At 41.0% G+C, this 19,305-nt stretch overlaps 1 protein-coding gene across 5 annotated transcripts; it reads right to left on the bottom strand.

The window, feature by feature from the left end:
- Nucleotides 1–266: 266 nt before the first annotated feature.
- mtmr1a (myotubularin related protein 1a) lies at nucleotides 267–18,084 on the bottom strand. 5 transcript variants are annotated; one of them, XM_035148805.2, is made up of 19 exons: nucleotides 17,897–18,084; nucleotides 17,699–17,825; nucleotides 16,498–16,603; nucleotides 15,313–15,381; nucleotides 9,170–9,257; nucleotides 8,950–9,044; nucleotides 8,665–8,772; nucleotides 8,411–8,509; nucleotides 6,436–6,519; nucleotides 5,548–5,697; nucleotides 5,268–5,456; nucleotides 4,942–5,127; nucleotides 4,604–4,762; nucleotides 4,471–4,518; nucleotides 3,594–3,686; nucleotides 3,359–3,472; nucleotides 3,239–3,282; nucleotides 3,018–3,150; nucleotides 267–2,643 (listed from the first exon to the last, which is right to left on the bottom strand). In XM_035148805.2, exons 2-19 carry the CDS (start codon nucleotides 17,803–17,805, stop codon nucleotides 2,491–2,493), a joined length of 2,025 nt encoding a protein of 674 aa, XP_035004696.1. In that variant the 5' UTR covers nucleotides 17,806–17,825; nucleotides 17,897–18,084; the 3' UTR covers nucleotides 267–2,490. The 5 variants fall into 5 exon arrangements, with proteins under 5 accessions (XP_035004696.1, XP_035004695.1, XP_035004697.1 ...); XM_035148804.2 differs by having other exon boundaries at nucleotides 17,699–18,084; XM_035148806.2 differs by having other exon boundaries at nucleotides 15,313–15,378; nucleotides 17,699–18,084.
- Between the last annotated feature and the right edge of the window lie 1,221 nt (nucleotides 18,085–19,305).

The following is a 19,305-nucleotide window of genomic DNA, read 5'->3' as shown; positions in this document are numbered from 1 at the left end:
GGCCTCTGGTTGCTTTTGGGTCCTGTAGCTGCTGTTGCTAGTTTGGGGCATGTGGTTTTGGTTGGGGTCTGTGGCTGCTGATATGGCTGTTGGGGCCTTTGGCTGATGTTGGGGCCTTTGGCTGATGTTGGGGCCTGAGGCTGCTGTTATATATAAATGGAAATGGCACTTGTGGAGGCATACAACCAAGTGCAGTAATCATAGTTACTTTTAAAATGGAATGTGAGAAAGTTATTTCCATAAAAAGACACAATTCACACTTCAGGTTCCACAGGTAGACAGTGCAGTTTATAGTATTTGTTGAAGCAAAGGTAGAGTACAAAGTGGTCAGCAATGATGACAGGAAATACAGGAAAACAGTAAGGCAGTGTTTAGGTATTAGAGGGGGGAGAAACAGCTGTTCAAAAATGCAGAAAGCTGGTATCTTCACGAAACTGCCACCTGGATCCAATCCCCCCAACTCTAGTTAAAGCACGTTTTCCTCATTTCTCTGATGACCTCTATTATTAACTCCCCTTTCTCTACTTGTATAGTCCCTCTTCCCTCAAAGTTGCCATAATCAAACCAAACCTAAAAAAAACTTGACTAGTCTCAAACGAACAAAACAACTACCGGCCCATATCCAATCTACCATTTATCTCCAAAATCCTTGCAAAAGTAGTTACATTTCAACTCCAAAGTTACCTCGAGAACAATAACCTCTTCAAACAATTCCAATCATGCTTCTGCATCAAACATAGCACAGAAACTGCCCTGATTAAGATCACCAGCCCTGGGACATGTACTGCTCTGGGTGAACAGAAGAGGGGGTGAGCCACAGTTTTATTCCCAGCTTGCAAAGGTTGAGGAGCCTAGGCCCCCTGCCTGTTGATGTAGCCTGCCGTTACTGACAATGACATTGTGAGTCGTTAACCTTTGCAAGAACTGTGAAGTGCAAGGACAACAGCTTTCATCTCCAGAACATGTATGTGTTGGGTCACCCTACACCAGTCTAGTGTCCGTCGACCCATTCTTTCATGTGCAAGACAGCAAAAAGGAACTACTTGCACCATGGCTTCTATCAGGCCCACTATGAAGGCAGAGCTCCCCTAGTCGACCCGAGATTGCAACTGAGACAGGCTTAAAAAGCCGGCTGCCTCTCTGAAATCAGTACAATGGTCACCCTCCTGGAGTCCAGAACCATGCGCAGAAATGTTTTCATTGGGGAAGGCTGGAACTTGCTCTTCTTGCAGTTACGGTGCAGAGCCAGGCCTTGGGTACCACACACTTCTTTCTCTTAGGTTTATGAAGGCTGATGAAGGACTCTGACCTTTCGAGTCATCTGCCAAACAGTGTGGATGAACTGGATGAAAAAAGGGGGGAATGCTCAGAGTTAGCATGGTTCCCATCACCTTGACCCACACGCTACAACACAGGAAAAAAATACTTTGAGTGGACAAAACGTCAGGTCACCTGACAGCAGCACTGCTCCTCTGAGCATAGCCCAGCCGGTCTCCGAGGTTATTCAGGCCTTACTGCCTATGGATACATAGATACACTTTGCCCGTGCATTGGGTGAATTTTCAGGAAAAAGAGATACCAAATATTCAAAAGGAAGTTCCAATGCCCTGCCAGATGGGTACCTGGAAGCATTGTTTGTTGCCCAAGCCCCAGAATGGCCAAAGTCCTCTGTCCTGTTTGAGGAGTAAAACCACACTCTACCCTTCTCATGGCTTTCTTTAACCTCCTCCAAAATGGGGGGTGAGTTCTGTCTTCAGCACCTGCGCATGTTGAGGGTAGGTCACGATAATGAAAGTGGCCAACCTTGTTAGAGGAGAGCATTAGAAGAACTATAATCGGCAGCCATGGGACCACCCATGGCTCTATTGACAGGAGGGGGTGGGCGCTTTGAAGACCTGGTCCTCCGCTCCCTTGCCGGTGATTGTTTTGGATAGGCTTGATCCACCAGAGGGAGCTGCTCATATGCAACCTGGTTTCCACAGGATAATTCATTATCATTCACCTCATCTTCATTCAACACTGGAGAGGATGGTAGGGGACTAATATGGTTAATTGTAGGTCAGGGGATGGGGGAGGTCCGGCCAAAATGCCAGTGTCTTGAACACTACCTTCATCCAAGAAGAAGAAGAAGAAGAAGAAGAAGAAGAAGAAGAAGAAGAAGCTCATTGCCACAGTTTTACAAATAGACACGGAAATAATGAGGTTAATGGCATCTGTTCAGAAAGGTTGTTAGCAATGGACCTCTGCAACGCCTTTATACAAACTTGAACCGTCAAACTGCAAACAATACCCATAACAGTAGGAGAGAGGACAGCCTTTTCTGAAATCTCATACACAGCACCCTGAATCAGGTGAGGATCAAACATTCAACTGATTCCACTCCAACACAGGTGTTTTAAAGGTAAATTGGCAGGCAAGCCGGTGTGTTATACAGAAATATCCACGTCACTAGACAGCAGGGGGACCATCCCCTGTGTATGTATGTGTGTGTCAGACAGCATTGTGCAGTGGAGTTCCCGTGGTATGAGTGGGGGAGGAGGAGGACAGGGAGTGGGAGGACGTCTCTCTTTGCAGCTCTTCCACCCTTCGCTGCAACTCTGATCTCAGAAACAGCAGCTCCTTCAGAGTCTGGTGTACTGGCACCTGAAAAACAAATAGTGAATAATAATATTAGCACAATTCACAATTTCAACCAGCGATTACATGTAGTTGTTCAACTTCCAGAAAATCTGCAAAACCAAACCAATCCAGTCCTGTGGATCCCCTGCATTATATGATGGGAGTGAAGGGATATTCAAATAGAAAAGAAAATTTTTGGTAAAATTCAGAAAAGAAAATTTAGGGTACAAAAACCTAATTCCAAATACAACACAAAAACCTAATTCCAAATACAACAATTACTCCAAGAAGTCCAGTTGGTGGATGCTGCTTGATACTGTTGCCTGCTGATGAGTCGCCAACCCTCTGCTTTAAATACTGCTCCCCACCCTCCATTCATCACTACATAGGAAGTGTACCTGTGGTCTCATGCGCGGGTTCCAGCGAGCATAGTAGCTGGTCCACAGCTCTAGGTGTCTAGAGGAAACAAGTGGATACAGAACATGGTGCTCATAATCCACATAGAAGGGGTTGGTGAAGTCCTCCGGCTGGCTGGAAGGGGGCAACAAAAGTCAGACAGTCAGAGACTCACTTCTGTCATTCACTCCATTCACTTATTCGAATGAGGCAGCTGTCTTACCTGTTAATGTAGGACCACAAGGACACAGTCTTGGTCTGCACCTCCTGAACAAGACATAAGAGTTTGAACATGACCCATTTAAGACTCATGAACCCCTGTTAACAGAAAACTGGTCCTTACCTTGGCTGCCCTCTCCTCTTCACTGTTATAAAGGAATGTACCAAAGAGACAGCTGTAGAGGTGGTCCAGCACCGTGATCAGGAACAGCTCATTGAACTCAAACGCTGCTGAGAACTGCAGTCAGAAGAGGAGTAGTGATAATGAGTGGAGAGAAGCGGCCCATTTCCACATAAGTTCAAAATACCGCACACACTTCTTTCTCTTAAGTTTATGAAGGCGGATGAAGGACTCTGACCTGTCGAGTCATCTGCCAAACACAGTCGATGAACTGGATGAAAAGGGGGGAGCGCTCAGAGTTAGCATGGTTCTCATCGCCATGACCCACACGCTACAACACAGAAAGAAAATACTTTGAGTGGACAAAACGTCAGGTCGCGTTACACCTGCTACAATTAGGCACCATACAATTAGGCACCATAAATACAACAGGAAGCTTATAAGTAGCTATAATACACATTAACATACGGATACTCTAGTTAAGCAGTATCCTTAGGTTAATGAATGTTACTCACCTACCTAACTCTAACTAATATTACATCACAGCCAGTCTTAAATAATTTCGCTCTGCAAGAGCTTCCTACTGTTTTCATTGTGTCTTTCTCTGAGAAACAAACACCCCATTTCCAACTGGACAGACATTAAAATAAAGGTTAAAACTTATTCTAATATGGGTGTAACTACAGGCAGAACATAGTGCAATCAGATCTCAGCTAGGTGTAAATGACAACAGCTCACTACCTGCATAGTTTATGTTCCAAATGCATCTGACATGGATGTGCAACAGAATGATAATGATTTGCCTACAGCCTTCCTTGCCACAAGGCATGTAAGGTAATCATGAGGGCTCCGGTTCTCAAAAAGCTTGAAAACCACTGCTCAAAATTAAACAATAAACTATTAAAACCAAGAGACAATTAAATTGGATACAGCAATCAACACATAGAAATTTGAACTTGGAAGCTGCCTAACAAATTTAAAATAAAGCTAACATTATGTTTTTATCAGTCTTACAGTTATCACTGACAGTGATCTTATTGTACTCTCAGTTTTTAACTAACAAGCTGGTAGCAAGAACATGACCACAATCACAATTATTATTCCCAGTTCCTTACTGCGGCAAACTTGTGTCCAAAACTAATCCACTCCTTCTCCACCAGAACCTGCAACATACAGTATACCAACATGATTACACTGTACATATGACTACAGCATATACGTAGTTGATATTGTGTTGCAGTGTGTGACCTGGAATCCTCTGAGTGTGCGGTAGTAGCTGTCCAGCATCAGCATGGCCAGAGAGGTGAGCTGAGCAGTTCTGTCCCAGCCATCACTGCAGTGTACCACTACCGATGTCTTCCCAGATTCCACCTTATCAGCTATTTTTGCTGCTCCCGCTAATAAAAGCTACACACAAGACATTGTCAGTACAATTTATGAATAATATACCCTCTATACCCTCTGCAGTTAGTGGTTTACTTAGAAAAGTTTGTTCTATAAATTGTAAGTTAATAAACCAACCAAAGGAAAGTACAATACTGAAGACCACTATTACTCTTTGGGGTGTGTTTGTGTTTTAGATTTACCCGTATGTACTCCAACCAGTGTGTCTGGTCAATAGCAGAATGCCAGTGAGCTTCATCTATGGTGGGATAAACCACGTCCTTCATCTTCCTCAGTGACTCTCTCATAACATGGATGTTGGGGATTTCGAGAAAGTTCAGCTCCACGTTTGGATAGAAACTTTCACTCTCATACCCTCCATCCTTTGCCTTCATGTGGTGGAGGCAGCAGAGGTGGAGGATGTCAGAGTGTAAGGGTTGAAAAGAGGTAGAAAACAATGTCTGAGTCGAAGCATAACATGACAGCGAGGGGAGAGGAAAAACAACAAAAATACATGAATGACCTTAACCTTGTTAGTGACTGCCACACTACCCTGCCGGGCATCAAAGATGGTGAGTTTATGGGACTGGGCGTTTGCATCCATGATGATTTGGAAGAAGCCTTCATCCTCTTTACAGCGACGATCTGAAGGTCCAACTAAGGGCTGACTGCATCGTACAATGGTGGCCTGAGACTCTGGATGGATCCAGGACAAGACCTGTAGAACAATGAACCACACCATAGAGTTCTGCCTCTTTATCCACATTTTTTTATTTGTATTTGAATAGTTATGCGGCTCTCAGACAGACCGGTATGCGGTGCTTAGCTCTGAACAAAGCAACACGTTTGATGTCTTCATCTATGATGTTGGTAGGGATGACCAGGATGGAGGGGTAGGTGTCACACAGTTCATGGGTGCTGTTAATCTTACTAATGGTCCAGCTTTCATTTGGGAGACCCTGGCCAAGCAAATTCAACCACAAGAAAGAAACCATAAGAATACTGAGGAGTTAAATGTCTGACAAGTACATTACATACAATATAGTATAAAATATGTGCATATTTTTCACATTAACACCTACTCCATTATTTTCAAATTTTCAAATTAATAATTACATAGAAAGCTGTGCTATAATCAGTCATGCTCCACACCATTCTTTTCTCTATACTGACAATGATCTTTGTTCACTTCAGCTGTTTGATTACTAGTTTATCTGTTGTCATGATAAAGCACTGATTTTATCAGTACAGCAACAAGTTACCCTCTCTAACAAAAATCTAATTTTCATTCACTAAATACCTCTTGTTGCTTCCATTTAACCGTTTTTTTGATTGCTGTTAAGATACTTCTAATGAAACTCAACACTTCCTGCACATGTTTTACAAAATGTCTTCCAGATGCTCAAGGGGCATAATGGCTGTCTTTTCTGTTAAATGTAAAAAATAACTAAAGGAGTAGACAGAACCGCAAAGTGAAAAAACTAAAATGAAAGCAACTGTTTTCGTACAAATGCAGCTATAAAGCTATACATTAACAGCAATTTAGAGACTACCAATGGGTCAATGTAGTCACATGGTATATATAGTAGTATTATGACGAGGTATGCTCTCCTTGCTCTGTAAGAATCCAAGTGTGTAGTGGGAGCCCATGGGAGTAGTGGGAGCAGACTGAATCAGTGTCACAGTCGCTGTGTTACCTGACGCCTGTACTCGGCTGCTGCGTCATACACCTTCCAGCCGTCAACAGGAAACTGCTCCTTGTAAAGAAAAGCGAAAAGAGGCTGCAAGAGGATGTGACAGGAAGTCTGTTAGAATTCACTTACTTTACATACAGTAAAATACGTACTGAGGAAGTTTACAAGTTGTAGTTAATTCTCTAGAGGTGAAAACATAGTGTTCTCTAAATACATTAGTATTCACACTGATACGATTTAAGGAATAACTTTAAGAACTGGAAGATTTTGTCCTTGAGATTGTGTAGACAACAACTGTTTCATTATCTAATAATTAATCAAATTGATTTGATTAAAAAAATTCATTTTTGTTTAGGATATAGGAAATCGTCTAGTGCGATTAAAAATTATCCTTGGTGGCATGGGTGTTGTGGAGGTGAGGGGGCTGGGAGAGCACCCTCACCTGCTAGAGAGGATCAATCAGCGCAGGTGAGAGCTGTTAGCTGATTGGTCCTCGTGCTTAAAAGGCAGCGTCTGCACTGCCTCAGGACGAACCCAGAGACTCAGACACTGGAGAGACGCAGACACTGGAGAGACGCCCGGACTGAGCTGCAAAGCCAGTCTGCTTTAAGTTGTAGTTTGAATTTATGTTTATTTGAGTAATAAAGAATGTTAAAAAGGAACACTTCCGTCTCTGGCCGTGTGTGGGAGAGCCCCGTGGCAAGGTCAATTGCCACAGGTGTTTATATTATTTCGCCTTAGTTTGGACAATCATTCAGTGGACTACTTCGTTTATAAATGTTGTTGAACTATTCAGTTTTTTTGGGACACGTTTTGTGTTGTATGAAATATATTGCCGCCCGGCCTTGGTGTTAAAGTGCAGACTGGGTCTGGTTTTGATTTAATATACAGTGTTTACCTATGAAACTGTGTTTTTTCGTTAATTGATAATTTTACCTTAGTTACTGTGAGGCAAACGCATATGTCTCCTCCATGCTTTATAAGTTTCTAACCATTTTGTGTTACCAGGTATCAGACATTGACTAAACAGGAGTCAGATCCGCCCGCACCTTTAAATTTTGCTTATGTGCATTTCCCTTAGAGCTTTTTAAATAAGGTGAATTGTTACAAGCTGGCAACATATATCCTGTGCCAATTGTTTAATATTTATTCAAGAGCAATTTTGAATAAATATTAAAGCCAGAAAGTCCATTTTAAAAATTGTTTTGGTTGTCTGTGGCTTATATCTTATTTATTTATGATGTATCAATTGTCAGACTGAATATTCTTTAGAATTAAGTTCATTGCACTTTTAAAAGGTTTACTTGCATGATTATGCTATAATATTATCTTTGTACCAGTGGTTTGAATTAGTTTTAAAATGATGACAATAATATAATTTATCGCAATAATTTCTGGGACAAAATATCATCCAACAAAACTTGTTTTTGTGACAGGCCTACCTTTTTTTATACCTAAATATTTGTATTGGAACTGTCAAAGGTATATTTGGTGTATTATTGAGTGGTAACAGGTGCAGTGAAAAAATTTGGGTGCACCTAAATTATGTGCTGGTGTCCCTAAATGAAAAAGTTTAAATATTTTATTTGGAGCCCTGAATGACATGATTCCTAACCAGCTTCCCACCACTGAATACTGTTTTTTATGTGTAGTGCCAGCCAAACTTGAGGCACAGCTGCTGGGGATGTAGGCTGAGTTTCTGCAGTGAGGACATTTGTTTCTGTTGTTTCTACCCTGATATAATCCTTCCTCTCATCTCAACCTTTGCCTTAGAGCAATCAATATCAAATGTTGCTACACTATTGGCTACTGGAGGTTCCCAACAGGCTTAACATGTTCCATCCAACACAAATTGAAAACATTCTTCAAGTAACAAGCCACTGAGCATTTTCAATCTTTTACTTTGGCCTTGAAGCACAATTCACACTCACTGTACATCATATCAAGCCAATATTTAGGACATTAGAAGGAAACTGACCAGGTTGTGGGAGAGGGGGAAGGTATGTTTAGCCAGCGCCTCAACCACATCTGGATGGGTCTCCTCTGTCTTATAGGCAAACCTGGGACTCCTCATGTCCTGATGCAGAGATGTGGGGGTTTATAAATTGTAATAAACATTGGAAAAAGACAATATCAGATCAAGGAAATAAATTAACTTATAAAAAACAATGTTTTCCATGAGCAGTATGCATCATTAGTGAGCCATAAGTTGTGTGTGTAAATAAGTGTTACCTTGCAGACCAGTTCAAGTCCTTTGGTGTTCTCTCCCTGGTTGGGAACACTGATCGTCTCCAGTCTGCTGATAGCGCCCAGGTTAACGTCAAGAATGAACGGAGACTCCTGCATGTATAAAGATTGACATTAAGAAATGCACATTATACAGATACAAAAACAGACCCCCAGCTTACATCACTCAATCATCAACTGATCAAGTTTGTGGACTGTAGATTAAAGGACGTTTGATGGTATTGAAGCTCTGCTGAGTAAATGATATATGTGGTGTACACACTACAGTACCCTTTCCACACTGGTGAAGTAGAATTTGTAGTCTGTGATGGTCAGGGTCCCATTAACCAGACCACTGAATGGACAGATATACATCACATCCTTGACTGCACGTCAGCACATACACAGAAAGAAACAGGATAAAATTATTATTGGATTCATTGACACATGAACAATATTTAAATGACTTGTCAGAGTTTTTAGAAAGGGGGTGAAAGTGTGAGATATATACCTGTAGTGCGGATGGTCTCTCCTGGCAGCAGAGGAACCTGGTTCTGGAATGTTCCGACTTGTGCCCCATATCTCAGTGCTGACAGGTTCTGAACAGAACACAGACCAGTCAGAGGGAAAACAACATTGACCTATAGTACAGCCTTTAATACAGACACCTAACAGAGTATTACTAATAGTATTTGTGTCAGGGTTTTACTAAGCAGCCGATAGTCATCACCACACTGATAACCACAAAACTAACTTAAACAGCAACTTGCAGGTAAAATTATTTTTATACAAAATTTATACTTAGTCTGGTTTAAAAATTATCATATTTTATTTTTTTACAAGACATAAATGGAAAAATTCAGAGCAGACAGTGGCGAATTTCAGCATTGCGCCTACAAATGCTTGTTTTCACTATCGCACGCCTATATGGATGGCATATCGGCTATTATCAGCTACTTTCTTCCTCTTGTCAATTCCCATTTCAATGTGGATGACACAGTTCTACCTTTCCACCAAACCTAACTGCATCCTCTCGCCTACATATGTACATTAGATTACTGTCACTTTTTTCTTTTTGGTCTCCCTCACAAATTTCTCCATAAACTTCAATAAATCCAGAATTCTGCCGCTCGCATAATTTCCAGAACCCCCTCCATAAATCACATCACTCCTATCCTCCAGCAGCTTCATTGGCTACCGGTCAAATACGGCATTGTTTTTAAGATTCTGCTCCTCAGCTTTAAGGCCATCCATAATCTTGCTCCTCTATACCTTTCTGAACTCCTGCACATTGACACATTGACACATCCTCCCGCACCCTCAGGTCTTCTTCTTCCATCCACCTCACTGTACCACCTGCCAGCTTGACAACCATGGGATCTAGAGCCTTCCGCCATTCTGCTCCCCACCTCTGGAACTCCCTCCCATCAGACATTGGTAACATTGACTCTCTCTCCATTTTCAAATCCCATCTCAAAACTCTTCTTCTTAAACTGGCATATTCAGTTTGATTGTCTTCCATTTGGCCAAACTACATGTTTTATTCACCGTTCATTTTATTGATCTTTTTGATACAATGTTTTTATCTCTGCCTTGTAAGGTGACCTTGAGTACCCTGAAAGGCGCCAATAAATGAAATGTATTATTTTTATTATTATAATATCGAAGCCAGAACAATGTGAGACTGACAGCAAATGCGATTCCATTAATACACAGGCAGCAGCTTCTGCCTCCACTGCTCAAAGGAAATGTGATCTGTGCACAGTAAGTCTTGTATTTCTGTTGTCTGCTAGCGTTCAAATGAGTCAGCATGATGATTTCAGCATGAATGAAGGAATTAATTGTGTGGCAGCACTGTCTGTTATGGATTATATAAAGATATGCAAACCCGGCCCACTAGCATATAAAGCTAATGTTAGCTAGCATTAGCAATGTATTCTGAATAACCTGTTATATATTGAGATTTATAGTCCACTTCTGCCACCTATAGGCAGGAGGAAGCCAGTCATGTTGGCGCTTATTATACTAACCGAGTTTGCAAGGGAAAAGAGAAAAAAAGGAATTCAATAAATGGCCACTGTCAAATTGTGAAGTTGACACTGTGATGTTAAAGCCAAAATGGTTTGTCTCTGGCTGTTGTGGGGAGACCCCGGTGGAAAAGAACATTGCCACAAGCAGGTACATTTTTTGTGATGATGAATAAGTAGAGCTAAAAATAATGTAAAGTAACACAGCAGTAAAAACCTGTTTGATAAAAATGGGATGGACTAAACATGCAAAACCCCTTGAATTTAAATGAATTTAGTTTATTGTGCCATAAACTGCAGACTCAGCAAATTAACATAGGTGCTGATGGGGCTGCAGCAGCCCCTAATGTCGGGGGGATGCATTTTATATGACGACATTATATATACTTTATCTCAGCACATCCAGCTCTGACTGACCTCCAGCATCCCTGACGGAAGTTGACATGAAGTTTTGTTATCAACACAGTTGGAACAAAAAACATTATAACCTTCATGAAGGCGGAATATATTGCAGGGCTGCTGTATTAGACTGCATTAGAATTCGTAGGTGTACTTAATCAACTGGGATAGTTAATGGCACTTTTTATTTGTACAACTTTTGAATTGCATTATCAAATTTTTCTACAGCCATCTCTTGGCAGCCCTGCATTTTAACAGTAATGGCAGCCAAGAGGTTGCTCGAACCAGTGACGGTGAGGTGCGATATGTGCTTCGCTACCCAAAGTTCAACAAAGGTGGCTGTGTAGTCCTCCTTATTAAGTTGAAGCCATCATATGGTTAGCTCCTATGACACATTTAAAGTTTAGTCACCATGTTTTGGTAATGAACCTTTTTAAATATACTTTCAGTTGTGGTATTACCTCTGCTCACTCTTTTCAAAGATCCCGTTTAAACCTTCTTACAGAGTCCTTGGGCTCCTCACACGCCTAGATGGTGTTGTCTGTGCTTTCAGTTATATTGTAATTCTCTTTACAGAATTACATTTATATTGGTTTTAAGCAGCACTAAGTTTTAATAATTTCTTATCAGATGAAGCAGCACAGGCCACATCTGTCCTGAGAGATGGATCCCTCTGTTGCTCTTCCTGAGGTTTTTGGGTTATAAGGGTCTTCTGAAAGAGGTTTTCATATGCTGTACAGACTAAAAATATGATATATATGGCTGACCTCAAGTTCACAAGGTTTTTATACAGTAACACACTCGGATTATGGTATATTGTATTGGTTATCCCACAAATTGAGCCATTCAAAGCCTTTGTAAAGTCCACCCTCTTCTGGAAAATGCTCTCTTATGGCAGAAACGACACATGAGGGTAATGGCTTCCTAATGTGCCTTCCAAGAATACCATAGGCCCTGCGGATAACCTGCCTGTATGCTGTGTAGCGGTATTGTCGAGGGATAAGGAAACAATATCCATCGTTAATAGTCTTTAACATAACATGGTGTGATACGGGTTGTTATGGTAATATGAACGCCTTACATGATATTGACTTTTAATATTGTCTCCAATTAACTATGTATCTACAGATACAGATATTTCTTATCTGTGCTATTTGCATATGCATTTAGACATTAAATAGTAGTTGAACATGGATATTACTAATTACATTAACATATGTTCGATTATATTTAGGTATAGAACCTTAATTATTAAGATTAGTAACACCTGTGTTTACCTACTATTTCACGACAAAAAACATTTTATGTGATAAGGTGCATCTGCTCAAACCATACTCATGTCTGCTGGCCTGGAGAGGGCCACGCCTGCATGTTGGCTATCTGTAGCACTAAGGGATTCAGACAGCACGCCTCAAAGCCTTGGTGCAGGGTCAGGCATGCAATCTCTGGTCTGCTGGTAAGATTCTCCAACTGGGCCCAAAAGGCATCCACCTCCCTGCAGCACATATTCTCCACAGCGGATGACATGGGCTGGCATTTAACACACAAGCACCTATCAAACTAAAAGTTTATCAGGAAACAGTCTCTCTCTCTCTCTCTCTCTCATTTAATCCTCCTCTCTCTCTACCCTGACATAAAACATAGTATAGTATTTTAACAAACAGTAGCAGATACGAATGGTATAAACTAATACTCATGTACTCCTACAAGTATAGGACAACTAACAATAATTTAAATAGTGCCCCGATATGTGATAGCAAACTTTACAATGTTGTGATGTGAACGTAGCATTAGCTAACGTTAGCCTTTAGGTCTCAAAACTGATATTATCACAAAAATGATGAAATCTGCAATAGTCCTGCTCTTCAGGGGCCTGTGCTACGAAGTGAGCTCAACATACCACAGATATCTTTCCGTAATCCGGCTTGACTTAACTTTACAAACGCAGTGAGGCTAAAGGCACACTAAACTGGTTATCAACTCGTTATGTCCATCCAGGCTTTCCTACTCTACATATGAGCGTGTGCACATCAAAGAGGCAATGTTTATGGGATATGACCAATTCCCAACATGGACAAGTTTGATTGGCAGCAGAGCCGCATATTTCACAAACGAGCAGCAATCTGATAAAGGCTAGTAGGAATATACAAGGAGTACAAACACATTATCCAGGCTAAAAGAACACAGTTACAGCTGTTAAATGCAGGAAGGACAGCTGGCAAAAAATATCTGATTGTGTGAATGTTTAAGTTACGGAGCACCCCTGTTAAAATTTTGGGAAAAAATATATTACTTGACCATGACATAACGCCTGGGATCGAGATAAATAACTCGGGGCCACGAGATATGAATCTAAAAAGACCTGGTTAACTGAAATGAACTGAAGAAGCCTCTTGGATGAGAGATTAAACATTTCACTTAATCACAAGATGTAGCTAGCCTCTATAATGGGCTTTAGTTTAACACACTGGCCACACTTTTGTGGAAACGTTTGCAATTACTAGTCGATAAAAACATATGAACCCTTCTTCCTGTGCCATGGTGCACCGCAAAACAGTGTAGAGTCATTTTGGTGAGGGCTGACTGTGGGAGTCTCAGAGAGAGACAGAGGGGAGGGAGGGAGGGGAGCCGTCACAAGGTAAATCTGTTAACTATCTATCCCCCATTCCAAATCAATATTTAATTTCATAAGATAAACCTACTTAAATGTAAGGATAAAAGTATAAAGCTATGTCTAGTTATCTTGCTGCTTACACACCCACTGCATCAATATAAGTAACTCCAACAAGCAAAGAAACTTAGAGCGATGCAGACAGTCTGTGGTACTTTGAGTACATTGCTCGTACATTTCGGGTTGGTTATATATGGCTCTACCAGTTGACAAAGGTAGATCATTCCCTCTGACGAGAATCTATATCTTTCATAAATGTATCGGAATAGGCTAAATTATTTTACGGTTCTCTGAAGACCTTTGTCTCCCTCAGAAACCTTCTAAACAAAAGTCTTCTGATGAGGGGAGGGACAACCTGAAGACGCACCAGACCACCTGCACTTAAGGAATGTTGTTTTTATCATATCTCTTAGTTCTAGTAATAATATCTGTTCAGGTAATTTAAATTAAATTTTATTTACATAGCGCCAAACAACAACCTATCTTATCTCAAGGCAGTTTACATATTATGTTTAAGACCTTGCAATGTTAAAGAGAAACCAAACAGCTCCCACAATCAGCAAATACTTTGTGACAGTGCAAAGAAGTAACCTCAAACTGAACCGGACGTGAAGTGATGTGGGTGTGTGGTAATCTGCCTTTGCCTTTCATCCACATATATTACATTGATAATATTATATTGCTCTTTGGCTAATATAACGAGTATATAATAATGATACAGACATGGCCAAAAGCGTTGTTCCACTTCACCTCATTGCTGCTCTTTTTTTTCTTTTTTATTATTATTTTTTCTTTTTTAAATTTTATTTGGAGAGGACAGAGAGAGAGTAAGCTGTGAAGGGGGGCAGACATAGAGTGGGGGAAGACATGCAGCAGAGGGCCGCGGGTCGGACTCGAACCCAGGCCGCTACGGGTGAGGGGGCAGCTCTACCAGGTGAGCTATACGCCGCCCCATTGCTGCTCTTTTGTCATCATTCAGAACCTGCCTTTGGTTTCCCAGAGACTAAAACAAAGAAGCTGAATTCTTCTCAAACAGCATGGGCAAAATGACTGGTACCTTTCAGAAGAGATGACAACAAATGTCTTCAGTTTGCATCACAGGACTCAAAGTGTCCCAAAGCAGTAATTGATCCTATTTCAAAGGAGAAAAAGCTCTTTAGAGCACTGTTTGGGATCATCAGGTGCATCACACTGAGAATGGGCACAATGAGTGAGCATGGTCAAGGTTAAGAAAAAAAGATCATCTGATGGGGTCTGATGTTCTTTTGACCACAATTGCAAATATGATAAAGTTTAAGATCCATGGGCAATTATGGTGAAATCCAAGAAGTGATTCGATGTTGAATCCCATAATGTTTAGGTCAGAAATATCCTGACTTTATGGGCTAAGCTAAAAAATACCTACATTTCCTTGAACGTGTCTAACCAATAGTCATGTTTTATATGTTGTTCAACATATAACAACAGCAAGGATCAGTGAGGAGTAGGATGAGACATGCAGAGCAGGACAGAGTGAGAACAAAGAGGAGGAGGAAGAACAGACACTAAAAGACTTGCCGAAGCATTGGAAGGATGCTCAGAATTACTTTCTTCGTGGTAACAAAGCCCTTCATCATGTAAATCCTGCTGCAGGATAAAGCCAGCATGAAGAAAGAGGGGAAAAAAAGGAAAAAGAGAAAGAGATATTATACAACAAACATTATTCTGTATGTAGAATACTGTTGCTGTCATCACTCCCCGCTCCCTGCTGTACTGAGTTGGGTTTATCTACAGTATGTACACAGTGTAGTGGTCAGAGTCTCTGTGCCAAATACCAACACACTATTCTTAATTTACATAATAACCCACAACATATGAAGAGGCTACATTAGGTGCAGTCCAAAGTGTGACCAATTATGTTATAGGCCCATTGCACAGAATGACCATATCAGCAGATTAACGCGTTTCTTCTCAGTGCCACGCACTCCTGTTACCTCAGTGTAGGAAAGTTCATGTTACATGCTAAATGTATTTTGACATATTCGACAAAAGTCCCACCTTGAACAGATCCATATGATAATAGAATAGAAAGCCTTTATTGTCATTGCATCTGCAGAATACAACGAAATCTAAATTGCTGTCTAGTGATGCATATGCAACAGAATAAAAGACAATGCACTCAATCCAGTGTACTAACACAACCTAAACACATGCGCACACGTTAATAAAATGATTCCATATCCATACATACATATTGCACATGATCATTCAAAAGTACATTAAAAGTCTTAAATAATATTAAATAATACTCATAGAGGACCCCAAGCTGTAACTTGAATCTTTTTGATCTAATCACTGTCCAACTTCATGTGTGAGGTAAGGGTCTCTCCCTGAACACATCTTTATGCCGAATTACAATAATAGTCACAGCACCCCTTAACTGTGAAAGGAAGTACCATGTTTTATACTTTGATATGCTGCGCCTACTTTTTTCATTTCATCCACCTTAAAATTGGCCACGGAAGCTTTAAGACTCTGGTGAGGCGATGATGTGACACTTCTATGGAACGCCAACAAACAGGAAGTGGCTGTAATGTCACAATGCACAAGCTCCAATCTGCGAGGGCCCTTAACAACCTGCTTGCAGTCTAGTTATTCTTTGTAGTTTGTGTTTTATTTATCTGATATTTTTTTAATATTGCTCAGTGTATTATGTGCCTGATACCTTGTTGATGTAACACAGGATTTGTGTATGTTAGCTACCTTGTTATCCCTGTTCATGATGTCAGTTGGGACTGATCCTGAGATTTGACTCGAGATGGTGGCTGCTATCAGCTGTTTACACCACTCTACATGGGAACCTGTTGGACTGAACAGAGACAAAAAAAGATCTGATAAGAATGGAAAATGCATTTACCATTACACGCCAGCATTTCATAAAATGCAACAACATTTCACGAAGCACAACATTTCAATCCAAATGACATGGTCCCTGAATTAGGAGACAGGGTAATGAAAGTTTGATTAACTTGATCTTCATCATCACCTTCTTAGCACAGCAGAAGTCTTATTTTGCAAATACATTAACACATTTTCCCTTTTTCCACCCTCTTCAACAGTTCACATAGATCTCATACAAAGACCTAGACCTTTATCGGTTTCACGAGTAAAACATCTATTCACAGCTATAGAAGAAATGACTTGCATATGTAGGAACATGTAATGCACCTGTGTGGGGCTTCTTTGCACAAATCTTCAATCAGCAACCTGTCTTTATTCACCAAAAGGTAGCGCCTCTGGGTAGCTTTTTGCAAACGTGGGTCAAAAAGGCAAAAAAGCATGTAGTACAGAAAGTTCATATTGAACAGCGTTTTTACTGTTTTGAAAACGTGATGTCAGAGTGGACAGAAGTGTTTAAGCAATCGGGAAAACCCTGTGGTAAAACGACAGATATATTTACAGACGTGTGGTGATGAATGGATAGCTGTGAATTAGCGCTCCCTGCAGGACGTCACAGTGAGCTACATTGGCGGTGGCTACATGGCAGTAAACTAGCCCCGTGTAGTTTCACTAAGCTCACGTTGCCATCAACACTGTCCCTCGGGTAGAGTGGATCATTTGGTCAACAACACGTCAGCCTGTTTCATCCTTCCTATACAGTATAGCCATTTAAATACCATCAGCTTGTTGTCTGTTTACCATCAGTTGCTGTATGTGCACGTCAAACTCTATCAGAATAATCTACTGTTATAACCTTTGCTTATTGAAAAGGTTTTGACCCAGTTGTAAAGCGAAATAAGCAACAATTCCTATTAATTAATCCTATTTCTTATATCATCCTATGAGTTCACGAAATATTCTATGGAATGGGGAAAGACATCTTAAGGAATAGCAACACAACAGTAAATAGACAAGATGAGGTCTCAGTCTCACGCATCCCTCTCAGAACCTGGAGCATGCTCACCTGTCCAGGGTTTCACCCGCGGCTGGTCCATTGGTCGACGAGCCCCAGTGCTTTCTGTTCGGCCCTGCTCCGTCCGCGGCCCCGGCAGCTCCGGTCTGTTTCTCCATCTGCCAGACGACTGTTTCGTCTGTGGGTCAGTGGCGATTAGTGTGGGTTTTCTCTGAGGCTGAGAATTCAATTACACATCGGTTTACATACAGTGTCCGTCCTCCGTGCGTGTGCCTTCCTGTTCTGTGTTGGGACTATTGAGATTTCCGTCCCCGACAGACAGGGCCTGTTCGTATTTATAACTATCTTCCTCCCACTGTAGCTCCGCCCAGTCGTCACACGTCACAGATGCGAGGACGCAGCGCCGAGAGGCGGTCCAGATGTGTCGTCACATCTGGTTTCTTAGCACAGATCCCTTAAAGGGATAGTTCACCCAAAAATGAAAATTCACTTATTATCTACTCACCACTATGCCAATGGAGGGGTGGGTGAAGTGTTTGAGTCTATAAAACACTTTTGGAGGTTCAGGGGTAAACAGAGTAAATGGCGACCACTTCTTCATCCAAGTGTCCATAAGCCCCGACATTCAAATTCGACTTGAAACAGTGTCATTTACATCATGTTTTTAGCCTAAAGGTCCTCTGATATCCTCCTCTGGAACCCTGTTTGCGTGTGGATCATTACGATCGGATCATCATTAGCAGCAATGGGTCGGGGCCATGATGATAAATTTCAAAACATAAAAAAGAAATCAGTTTTTAAGAGAAAATTCAGAAATTTTCCACATTGCATCTACCAAAATGTGAAAAAAAATTACGTCAATTATTTTTGTAAACATTGTAAATTTGTTTAGCAATGATTTCCAGTATCTGTTTCCATTACTTTTGACAGTAGAACATTTGCATGCATTGTGGGCTCAATTTGTAATAAATCAAAAATCTGGCAGGAATTCTTTGTGGAGGACGGCCTGAAGATGCAGTTTAGCGAACTTGGTGTCAATTGATCAAAAACTGTGGAAGATATAGGTTTAATTTGTTGCACAATTTTTTGAAGAAACCCCCCCCCCAAAAAAGAGTAATGGACTTCATAATTGCCACCAACTCAATATGTGTGAAAGTTTCTGCTCAGTTGTGCCTACAATCTGGTGGAAGTTCTAGCACTTAGGGTTGATTTGCTATACATTTTCAAAGTTTTAAACTTTAGATGGTTGTTGTACTGCCATCATCAGGACTATTGGTCCACAAAGCCAGTTGAGACCTAAAGCCATAGGACTGGACCTGTGCACATAGCTTTTTTCTATCCCACGCATGGGAAGGTGGATTTCCTCAGACAAAGAAGAGGAATAAGAAGTATTGAAGCTGCAGGCAGCAATGGTTGAGCCTCCGCGGTCTGCGCGTGTCGGGGTGTGCTGCGACAGTGGTGTAGTGGCTGGAGGTTGGCTGACACGGCTTGGTATTGCATTGATATATTGATATTCGACACGAAACAGCATGTAAATTGCCTTGTTTCAAGTCAAATATGAATGTCAGGGCTTGCGGACACTTGGATGACACTTTTAATTGTAAAAAACAAATAAAAATAACTAGAGCTGTAATAATTAATAACATGATTACATATTA

The sequence above is a fragment of the Hippoglossus stenolepis genome, chromosome 23 (genome assembly GCF_022539355.2).
Source record: "Hippoglossus stenolepis isolate QCI-W04-F060 chromosome 23, HSTE1.2, whole genome shotgun sequence".
In the NCBI taxonomy this organism is placed as follows: domain Eukaryota; kingdom Metazoa; phylum Chordata; class Actinopteri; order Pleuronectiformes; family Pleuronectidae; genus Hippoglossus; species Hippoglossus stenolepis.
Note: the sequence above shows the minus strand (reverse complement) of the source record. Positions and strands in the feature narration are given on the sequence as shown.